Below are 11,754 nucleotides of genomic sequence, written 5' to 3' on the forward strand. Positions count from 1 at the left end.
GAAGATGTTTGTAATTTTTACAATTACGATTAAAGTAAGAAATAAGTAGTTTACTAGTATTAAGGTAATGAGATGGTTGGGTTTATTATAAAGTTTAATTAAGTGAGGGGTGGCCTCTGTATTTAAGGAGTAATATATTAGATCAATTGATGTAAGGTCCATATTTTTAGTAAGTATATTGGTAAAATATGGATCTCTTATTGATGAAATCATTAGAATTAATGTTATAAATAATAAAGTAATGACAAGGGTTTTTATAGAAGTATAAAAGAGTTCATTGGAAGCCAAACTAGTGATGTAGATAAAAAGAACTAATATACCTCCTAGGAAGATTAAGAATAGGACGTAGGAAAATCAAAAGGAGGAGGATATTAATCCAACAGTTATGGAGATAATACATGTTTGTACAATAATGATGAGGGTTATAGCAAGAGGGTGATTAGCTTGTATAAAAATCATACTATTAAGAAGATTGAAGACAAGAATTCTTAAATTTAAAATTCAGAGGGTAGTTTAAATATAAAATATTAATTTTGGGGATTAGTGAAAATAATTTTTCTTTCCTCTGAGTTTTAGAAGAAAATCTTAATATTGGTTTACAAGACCAGTGTTTTTATTAAACTACTAAAACAATGGTAATAAATATAAGTTGAGTTGTCTTGATTTTAGTATTTTTAATAGGAGCGTGAACTTTTTGTTCTAAACGTAAGCATTTATTGTCTATATTGTTGAGTTTGGAATTTATTGTGTTGAGTTTATTTGGGTTACTTTATTTATATTTGAATTTTTTTGATTATGAATTGTATTTTAGTATAGTTTTTTTAACATTTTCTGTTTGTGAAGGGGCTTTAGGATTATCTGTGTTGGTTTCTATAATTCGAACTCATGGTAATGATTTTTTTCAAACATTTAGAGTATTACAATGTTAAAATTAATATTTATGATCGTATTTTTAATCCCCCTATGTTTTTTAATTGATTATTGATGGGTGGTTCAGTCTTTGATATATTTTATAACTTTTATATTTTTTATGGGTTGCACCCTACCAGGTGATTTTGGTAATTTAAGCTATTGTTTGGGGGGGGATATTTTATCTTATGGACTAATTTTATTAAGATTTTGAATTTGTGCACTGATGATTACGGCTAGAGAGTCGGTTTATCGTGTTAAATTTTATAATCAATTATTTCAAATTTATGTTTTGTTTTGTTATTGATATTATACTGTACTTTTAGAAGAATGAGTATATTTTCTTTTTATTTATTTTTTGAAAGCAGATTAATCCCTACTTTGTTTTTGATTTTAGGCTGAGGATATCAGCCTGAACGACTACAAGCTGGGGTGTATTTATTGTTTTATACTTTATTGGCTTCCTTACCCTTATTAGTAGGATTATTTAATGTGTATAGAATTTATGGTAATTTGGATTTAAGCTTGTTGAGAAGTGTAAGTTTGTTTAATGTTATGTTTTACTTGGTTTTAATTTTGGCTTTTTTAGTAAAGATCCCAATATTTCTTGTTCATTTATGATTACCAAAAGCACATGTGGAAGCCCCAGTATCCGGGTCTATAATTTTGGCAGGTGTATTATTGAAGTTAGGAGGATATGGACTATTCGTGTTTATACAATAATGGTTTCTTTGGGATTAAAGTATAATTACGTTTGAGTTGCCATTAGTTTAGTAGGGGGTGTATTAGTTAGTTTAGTATGTTTATATCAGACGGATCTAAAGGCTTTAATTGCTTATTCTTCGGTTTCTCATATAGGGATTGTCCTGGGAGGTTTAATAACATTAAGAGTTTGAGGGTTTAGAGGAAGTTGCACACTTATGATCGCTCATGGATTATGTTCTTCTGGTCTATTTGCTTTAGCAAATATTACATACGAGCGCCTAGGAAGACGAAGAATGCTAGTAAGTAAGGGTTTAATGAATTTTATGCCTTCAATGGCTATGTGGTGATTTCTCCTTAGTTCCTCTAATATGGCTGCGCCTCCTTCTCTAAACTTAATGGGTGAGATTAGTTTATTTAATAGATTAGTTGCTTGATCATGAGTGTCTATGGTTATATTAATGTTATTATCATTTTTTAGAGCAGTGTATACCTTATATTTATATGCTTATAGTCAACATGGTATGATATATTCTGGAATTTATTCTTGTTCCAGCGGCTATAGTCGTGAATTTATTTTACTTCTGCTTCATTGATTACCATTAAATATTTTAGTATTAAAGGGAGATTTATGTATGTTGTGATTGTGTTTAAATAGTTTAAAGTAAAATGTTGGTTTGTGATACCAGTGATGTAGGTGACTACTTTAAACCATTTTATGGTCATTATCTATTTGTTTTTTATTTTTGTTTATTGTAGCAATAATTTTGATAATTATAGGATTTTATTTTATTAGATATGATTTAGTGATTTTTATTGAATGAGAAGTATTAAGTTTGAATAGAAGTTCAATTGTTATAACCTTTTTGTTTGATTGAATATCACTATTATTTATAGGGTTTGTATTGTTTATCTCAGCTTTAGTAATTTTTTATAGAGATGAATATATACATGGTGATTTAACTATCAATCGATTTATTATTTTGGTATTAATATTTGTATTATCAATAATATTTTTGATTATTAGACCAAATTTAATTAGAATTCTATTAGGCTGAGATGGATTAGGACTTGTTTCTTATTGCTTAGTTATTTATTACCAAAATGTTAAATCTTATAATGTGGGCTTATTGACAGCTTTATCTAATCGGATTGGGGATGTAGCATTACTCATAGCTATTGCGTGAATAATGGCATATGGGAGTTGAAATTATGTGTATTACTTGGATTTTGGTAAGGATTCTTTTATTATAATATTAATTAGTACTATAGTGGTATTGGCTGCTATAACTAAGAGAGCTCAAATTCCATTTTCTTCTTGATTACCAGCGGCTATGGCGTTGATGGGACTGGAATTTCTGGACGGTTGATCCAGGAAATCGTTTCTTCGAGGAACGGATAATGCGGGACTTTTACAACGTGATTAAATTACGTTGCTCGCGGGACCACGTAATTTGAACGCATATTCCGGGAAAACGTATTTTCCGGGAATGGATAATCGAGGTTCCACAGTATATATATTTCTGCTAATATTCCGGAGGCAGGAGATCCCATAGGTAGGCCTTGTTGCTGATATATGGTATCATGAAATCTGAAGTAGTTATTGTTTATGGCAAATTCAAGTAGAATCATGAATTTATCTATTTCTAGGGTGCTCCAGTTGCTGTGTTTTTTAAAATTAGATTCTATTGTTTTGATTGCTTTTTTAATAGGAATATTAGGGTACATGTTTGTAATGTCAAATGAAGCAAGGGTATGGTGTTGTTCGATCTTTAGTTCTTTGGTTCTGTTGCAAAAATCTATAGAGTTTGTATTGTTTTGTTTGCTAAAAATGAATAATGCTTTTTCAATTTTTTTTTAATGAATTGCGATAGTTTATAGGTTGGACATGCTCTACAGTTTATAATTGGTCTCATGGGTACATTTTCTTTGTGTATTTTAGGGTAGGCTTTTGCGGATGGTAATTGGGGATTCATTGTTATAAGTTACATTACGGATGTATTAGCCATGCGTCTTAGTAGGTGTGCTAGGTACCAAATGACGAGCCCAACCTAGCACACGAGGGCAAAACGCTGGCAACCATAAATGAGTTAGCTGGAAAATTTATAATGTCCAATAACGGACCATTCATATTGGTATTATAAATTTACTCATTTGGGACAAATATTTCAGATTCCCTATGGGAATCAAGATCTATATCATGTATATGGGTACTCGTGCAGCAGATTTGAATGTAATAGTATTAACTGGAACTTAGCTTCACCCAGGGGTGTATGATTAATGAAAAAATTAGATAATTTCAATGAGATCTGAGAGATAGGAGAGGGGATGATCGTTTACTGTTCGGAGCTTACTTATTGGGTCGATGCATAAGTTCGTGCAGTATTCTTTTGGGTTGGCAACAATGCGACGTGAAGGGATTGCTTATCGTTATTCCATTGTTTTAACTGAGTTTAGAGTTTATGTGTTGTGAAACATAGGTTTACTTGATTGTGAACGTATTATTTGTGTATATTTCAGACAAACGGATATGGAATGTCAAGTTGAGAAAAGTGAGCATTTCCGACACATTTTACTCGTTGAGTTTATTTGAGAATCCAGTGCAGCAGGAGCTCCGAGAAAAATTTGTGAAGTGTATGGAATGGAGGAATTGCTGAAAGAACAGCACAAAAATGGTTTTCCCACTTTCGAGCAGGACGGTTTGACTTGTCTGATGATCCACGTTCTGGAAGACCTTCAGATTTTGACGAAAATCACTTGAATGAGTTGCTTCATGAGAATCCTCGTCAAACAACGCGGGAAATGGCGCAAGTTTTTGAATGTGATCAGTCAACTATTGTACGCCATTTGCATTTGATGGGTAAGGTACAGAAATTGGGTATATGGGTACCACATATGCTAAGTGAAAGTAACAAAAATCGAGTAAACATCTGTTTGTCATTTTTGGCCCGGCACCAGTTGGCTTGTGATAGGCATTCGAACATTGTCACTGGTGATGAGAAATGGTGCTGGTATATCAACATTAAGAAGAGGAAAGAGTGGCTCAGCCCATCGAAAAAAGCAACTCCCCGTGCCCATCCACAGAAAATCATGTTGTGTTTGGTGGAACAAAGATGGCATTGTTCACCATGAGCTTCTTCCAAAAAAACATAACTATTACCTTTGCTGTGTATAGTGACCCGGTAAGAAGGCTTGCTGTTGTTATTGACAACAAAAGACAAAGACAACAACTAGCCTTACTGCTCCTTGATAACGCTCGTCCGCATACAGCGCAACTGACCAAAGGTGTGATTGCTGAACTTGGCTGGGAACCTCACCTCTTCCTCATCCTCCATATTCCCTGACCTTGCTCCCCTCAGATTTCCATCTTTTCTGCTCTCTTTCTAACCACATTCAGGGGCAACTGTTTCCTGGCGAAGCTTCTCTTGACCAATGGCTAACAGATTTTCTTCCAGTCAAAACTAGAACAGTTCTACAGGCGAGGCATTCAACTGCTACCTGAACATTGGCAGAAGGTCATAGAGAGTGGAGGTGAATACATCACTGAGTGATTGTGAGTTACAGTGCGTGACAGTGACAGTAAAATAAAATATAAGAACCGCACACAAATTTATGCTTCGACCCAATCATTGCCAGGCTGAGGAATGTAACCACCGGAAATGCAGCGTCAGCCAGTCCGACTGAAATTTAGTGGTATCTCATCATCATTACCATCATTTCCCTTTATCCAGCTGTAGCCGGGTAGTGGCAAATATGGTTCCTCTCCACTTTCCTTGGCCTTTCCACCACTTTTCTTTCAACACTGTGTCCCAGTCAAGGTTTCTAAGACTGCGTTGGATTGTGTCCTTCCATCCCAGTCATGGTTGTCCACGGCCTCTCCTTCCTTGCATTTGCATTTCCATCACCTTTTTTGGCATTTATTCATCACTCGTTTGCTTTATGTGCCCAAACCATCTTAGTTGGCTCTTCTCTATTCTGTCATTCATTTTTTCCACTCCAATTTCTTCCCGGATTTTCTCATTCCTTATTTTGTCTCTTCTACTCTTCTGTATCATACTCCTCAAGAGCTTCATTTCGGCTGCCTGTATTCGACTGTAGCGGTATCTATCTTCCTAAAAACATTGTCATTACATTCATAGCACATAAAACACTTGTTTCAAAACTGGAATTATGTAATTGATGTTTTCACTTAAAGGACAATTATCAAGGATGATCGGCTTAATGGTACCAAGTATAAAGATCTATCGGCACCAGGTAGCTGAGGCCATAGATGATGATGATGATGATGATGATGATGATTCTACAAACCTACTAGGCTATGCTATTAAATCTCCACATGAAAGAGCATGAAAAATAGGTCCTTTGAAAAAACTGAGATCATGTTTGCTGATCCACCACTGGTAAATAAAGTAACAATTGATGGACAAGAAATCAAAATTCTTGATAAATTTAAGTATTTAGGAAGAATTATAACTTATTTTAATGAGAAACCAGCTTGGCATAATAGAATAAATAAATTGAACTAAGCAAATTATATTACCAAGACTATTTATATAACAACAAAAAAGGTTATCGATAGCAGAAAAATTAAGACATAAAACAGTCACACAGCCTAAAATAACTTATGCTAGTGAATCCCTTTTAAAAACTACTAACTCAACTGAAACACAAGATACTTGAGACAGAAAGAAGAGGAGTTAGAACCTGCCTAAATAAACAATGTGAAGTTAATGGACAGTGGAGAATAACATCAAATAAAACATTTTATAAGGAAATTGAGCTGGTATCTAACACAATTAGAAAAAAAAACATATATCATTCTTTGGACATCTTATCAGAACACCTGACACCAGAATTAGCAGAAGAATGATTTTGAAAAATTATGGAATGGTAAAACCAAGATTAAATGGATTACGGAAATTGAGAATGATGTTAAAGAACTCCAAATAACAGTAGATGATCTTAAGAACAAAACAGAAAAGATAAAGATACTTCAAGATACACGAGTTTTCAGTCGAAGAAAGGAAGGCATCATTCTCTTAGAATGAAGAAATATTGGGTTGATAGAAATGCAAAAAATCCTGTGTATAATTGGCTAGAGTGGTCCAATGAAAGCCATAAAATGTAAAATAAATAAAAAAGTAAATAAATCAATACTACTTTAATTATGATGTTTTAAAAATCAAACAGGATGCCTTAGCTAATTATGCTGTTTTTTACCTTCTCTGGGTTCCTGGTTACGCTGCTTAATAATGTTCCCTATTTTGCCTAGCTTCACTACAAATTATTTTCCACTTTGTGCAAACAGTGGACATAATAAGGGCAGAAAATGTATTCACAGAGTCATAAAAACCTAATAACCCTCAAAGAAAGCTCTCTGGAAAAAGTAAAACCCATGAGAGTGAATGATAACGGTTTACTGAGAGCGCAGATACAAACTGACACCAAGGCAATGTCAATGAGACCGGCAGTGAATGAATTAGTTGTTCATTTTATATTTTTTACCTTTCTATAGTGTTATTACGTATTTAAAGTATGATTGCACTTGGCCATGTCAGGAACTACTGCTTGTTTACATTCAGTGCTCTGTCATCTGGTTGTGCCGCCTTGTACACTAAATCTATGACTGCTCGGTCAGTCCTTGGTGATACAGTGGTTCCTTTTGCTCTAACTGGTTTTTTGTTGTTGTTTTTTTTAGTGTATTGATCAAAAGTACTAGCCTCAGAATGATAAACACCCAGTGTCAGTAATGCAGTACTGTTCAATAGTATTTAGAATAAGTAGTAATATGTTTCATTTATTTTTACTTAACTACACTAAGAAAGTGTAATTGTTTGGTGTGTTTTGACTTACGTTACCATGGGGAACTCTTCATTTAGCAATGCTGTAAATGGGATATGTTTGGGAACTACTGCCATCAAACAAAATTTATCTTTCTAACCACAGCATTGGTAATGAATGCAAAGCCCAAAATTCTCCTGTCCTGTTTGTAAGGAAAGTAATTAATGATTGAAAGTGCTTCAGTGAGATACTTTATGCACCATTAAAAAAAAGTGAAGTCACTTCTTTGTTAGTTTTTATCACCAATACATATTGGACATCAGCATTGAGGAATGAAGTACTTGTTTATACCTTCTTCTTCTTCTTCATTCATGGGGTCTCTTTACAAGTTCCTTTTTAGCGTCGACCTCGAAGATCTTTCGCTACCATGTGTTTTCCTTCATTCCCATCTAGTTATCCCTGCTCCCTTCATAAAGATGCAGGTTTTCCTTATTGGGTCTTCTTGGATATTTCTTCTCTCTTCACCAGGTAATCCCAGTGTGGAGATAATGATTCTTCCCAGCGCCTTACATTCAGAGTATGTATTCGGCTGATTCTTCCGAGTCATTGCATTTCCTACATACTTTGTCTCTTTTTACTCCAATTCTGTGTAGGTGCTTTTTAAGATGGCAGCGTCCAATCAGCAGTCCTACTATCCATCTTATATTTTCTCTGCTGAATTCCAGCAGTTCCTTAGTATGCTTCTTGTTTGGGTTCTTCATTAGTCCCTTTACAAGCCTGCATCCTGGAGCATTTTTCCAGTTTTCCATTTGTTTCTTTTGTACCCATTTCCTATGTAAGTCGGGCTTATCTATAAGAGATCCACCTTCTTTCCTTTTTTTAGTACTGTTATTAACAACATGGTATATGAAATACATAGATACAATACATAGATTATACCTTGTGAATACAGACCACTGAACATTATATCTTGAGTATATTACATTGTATCTGTACTCAATGTAAAACTTTTCAGGCTGGAGCTAACATGATAGTCTCGGGAACAGCTGTTATTGGAGCTCCCGACCCCTGCAAAGTGATTGCAACTCTTCGTGATGCTGTTGTCAACTCTATACAAAAGTCTCAACTTGAAAGATAGCACTACTTTAAAGATGACAACTTGGGTCAGTATATTAAAATACTGTCTACATTCCTTCATTTGAACATTTTAGTAGTCGACGTTGAAGAAGTTGATATATGTGCTGTTATTCTTGTAAGTGGAATTTACAATTCTCTGACTGGAGACAATTAAAGGGAATGTTTTATTTTTGGATAGAATGATCATTTGTCTTTTACACCCATATAAAAAACATTTAAAAAATTTGTTTGCAGGTGATTTACTGCAGTTACATTCTGTCTGTTAGATTATCAGCCCAGAGGCGGTTGGATCCTCAAATAGCACCACCTAAGTGTATATGGTTATAGGGAAACCACAAAAACCACAACAAACTGGTGGTGGTGCCAGAATGAGGTGTACTAGGTCAGGAGAGGGATGGTTTGCCATTGCTTTAATCACTGTGCCAGGAAATGCTATTACAGCACAACCAGCCCTATGAGTAGCACCTAAATCCAGACTCACTAATCATACTCTGAATGTCATTTACTTGCATAATTGACTTTTTTAAACTAGAAATACAATATAGGCAAAAAATCAGGCTGGAAAAATTAATTGCTCGCCACTTCATATTGGACATGAGCATTGAGGAGTGAATTACTTGTTTATACTTTATTACTATTATTAACAACATGGTATATGAAATACAAAGATATACCTTATGAACGCAGGCCACTGAACATTATATTTTGAGTATGTTGTCTTTTACACCTTTATAAAAGGCATTTCAATTCTGACTTACAAAAAACTGCAAAAAAAAAAAATTGATAAATTAAATATATTCATAATCATTAGAAAAAAGCATGAATGATTACCGTTTGGTACAATTATCATATCAGTTTTCTTCTAAACATTGAAGAGCATAAGTTTACATCTGGCAAGTCAAACAAAAGGGTTTGAAGTAGCTTAGAAGTACCAGAAAGATTATTTTGTCCCTGCAGGCTGATAATAGCACCTGAAGCAAAATAAATACAAATTAGCAAAGTACCAATCACATCCATTTACAGTGGTATACAAGCAAAGAGAAGAAAATCCTTTCCTTTATAATATGCTATTCATCATCGCTACCACGGAGAGAACTACTCTTGCCATTACCACTTCCATCTTTCCAGAGTAGATCATTAGAATTGAGGAATGAAGTACTTGTTTATACCTTCTGTCTTTATTACTGTTATTAACAACCTGGTATACAAAATACACAGATCTAACTTGTTTTAGATTCCCATTTTCTTAAAATTGGTTTCAAATATCTCCAAAGAAATCATGTCGTGAGAAATGGCAAATGTATTGTTACGCAGTGATATTAACTTAATCCAGAAATTCCTCTTCTACTTTCAGAAACTTACCAGTTTTTGGGTTGAAAAATGCTTTTGACATTTGTTGGTAGTTTGAAGTGCAATTTTCTCTTTCCGCCAGTACTGCATATTGCACTCGGACATCAAAAGATTATGGCCCACTGCCCTCTACCTGTGAATTACAATGTAATTGCTTACCACAAGTTTGTACGATGCAGTGTTACTTGAATACTTGATTATTGTGGATTTAATAACATTTCCAAGATTACAGAATACATGGAACACATGCATAGAGTATAATAATAGACTGCACAGAGCATTACTGTAATAGGTCAGCGCTGACTCATACCATGAATTAGTCAAGGGTTGCAATTTGGATATACTAGTTTTTAAAAAAAGAAATAGAAACACTCCTATTTGCCACATGCATTTTGCAATGCTCATGGAACTGAACAGTTAATACTCTTGAAAATAGGTGTATCAACTATACCAACAACAAAAAAATCCCTACTTTTAAGTAAAACAATCAGGGGTCCCAAGTCCGGAATGAGAAAGGAGGAGGGTTTGCTGGTCTGGCACCCAGCTGTAAAATTACCAACGCCGAGTGTTGGGCGGCGGGAAATAACCTGACTCCCTAAGGGGGCCAACGGCTTCGGGCGAATGAGCCCCTTTGGGTGGGGTGATGGTCCCCACAGTGGAGGAAATGCCACTGGAATTCATTATGCAGCGTTTGTTCTCCAGGTTAGGGGCGGCTGCACGAGGCGTCTGTACTCCAGAGGAGCGGCCTCATTATCACCTCACTGGATCACATCCAGAGTTGTAATTCGGGACCTAGTCCCACACAGGTGACACCTTGACAGTCAACCATGGAAGGTCTTTTAAGGAATACTCCACCGGCTGAACCAAGAGTTCAGAGAAGGCAGCATTCGGATACGGTGGGCTGCCACCTGAAAGATACCATGAAGTTGGAGGCACGGAAATACCCCAGTACTACATACACGAATGAGACAAAATCAAGAATCAAACCAAAGCAGATAACATACTTCTCTACACACAACATAAACTCACTCATGCAAACCGGTAAACTAAAAGTGATCACCGACATAATGGACCAACACAAAATTCTTATCATGGGATTACAGGAAATTAGAAACACTGACCAGGATGCCTTGGAATCTCAAGGGTACAGACTTTATAAAGGTATACCCGGGAAGAGAGTGATGAAGAATGTCCCACAATTTGGAACAGGATTTTTGGTCAGCCTTAAAATAATAAACTCAGTTCAAGAATTCAGATCACAGTCTCCACGACTCTCAATGCTCATCTTAAAGGCATCTAATAAAATCTATACTATAATAAATGCCCATGCTCCCACTAATGATAAAAACAACTCCTCAAAAGACCAGGAGGAAACAGGAGAATTTTGGGACCTATTGGACCAGACCATAGATAACATCCCCAAACACCATATAAAATCATTAATAGGCGACTTCAGCGCTCAACTAGGCAGAGAAAAAAAATACCGTGACATCATCGGAAAATGGCCAGCACACAAGAAAACAAATAAAAATGGAGAGAGACTAGTTGACCTGTGTAGAAACCATAATTTAATCTCAAAATCTACATGTTTTAAGAGGAAACCTCAAAAACTCAAAACATGGAAACACCCTGACTACACTAAAGGAGAATGGCAACTGGATCACGTCTGCATGGACAAATACCACCACAAAGAGATCTATAATGTCAAAGTCCTCCGAGGAATAGACAGGTTCAGATCACTACCTAGTTAAAATTAAAATTAAACTCACTCCCCAGAGGAGACAACAAAAGCAAGCCCTTAAAACTAAAAGAAAAATAGATCCTACCCAGCTAATCAACAACAAAATTACCAGAAAGCAACTGAAAAAATAAAAA

The 11,754-nt window shown here is 35.2% G+C and overlaps 1 protein-coding gene across 1 annotated transcript in view; it reads left to right on the top strand.

Moving 5' to 3' along the window:
• The window catches only part of Rpe (Ribulose-5-phosphate-3-epimerase), a 40,912-nt gene extending 32,214 nt beyond the window's left edge, over nt 1-8,698 (top strand). The window contains exon 4 of the mRNA XM_067139136.2: nt 8,408-8,698. Within this exon, the coding sequence (XP_066995237.2) occupies nt 8,408-8,530 (123 nt within the window). The 3' untranslated portion in view covers nt 8,531-8,698. The remainder of the gene's footprint in view (nt 1-8,407) is intronic.
• The last annotated feature ends 3,056 nt before the right edge of the window (nt 8,699-11,754 follow it).

Source organism: Anabrus simplex, chromosome 1 (genome assembly GCF_040414725.1).
Source record: "Anabrus simplex isolate iqAnaSimp1 chromosome 1, ASM4041472v1, whole genome shotgun sequence".
Taxonomy (NCBI): domain Eukaryota; kingdom Metazoa; phylum Arthropoda; class Insecta; order Orthoptera; family Tettigoniidae; genus Anabrus; species Anabrus simplex.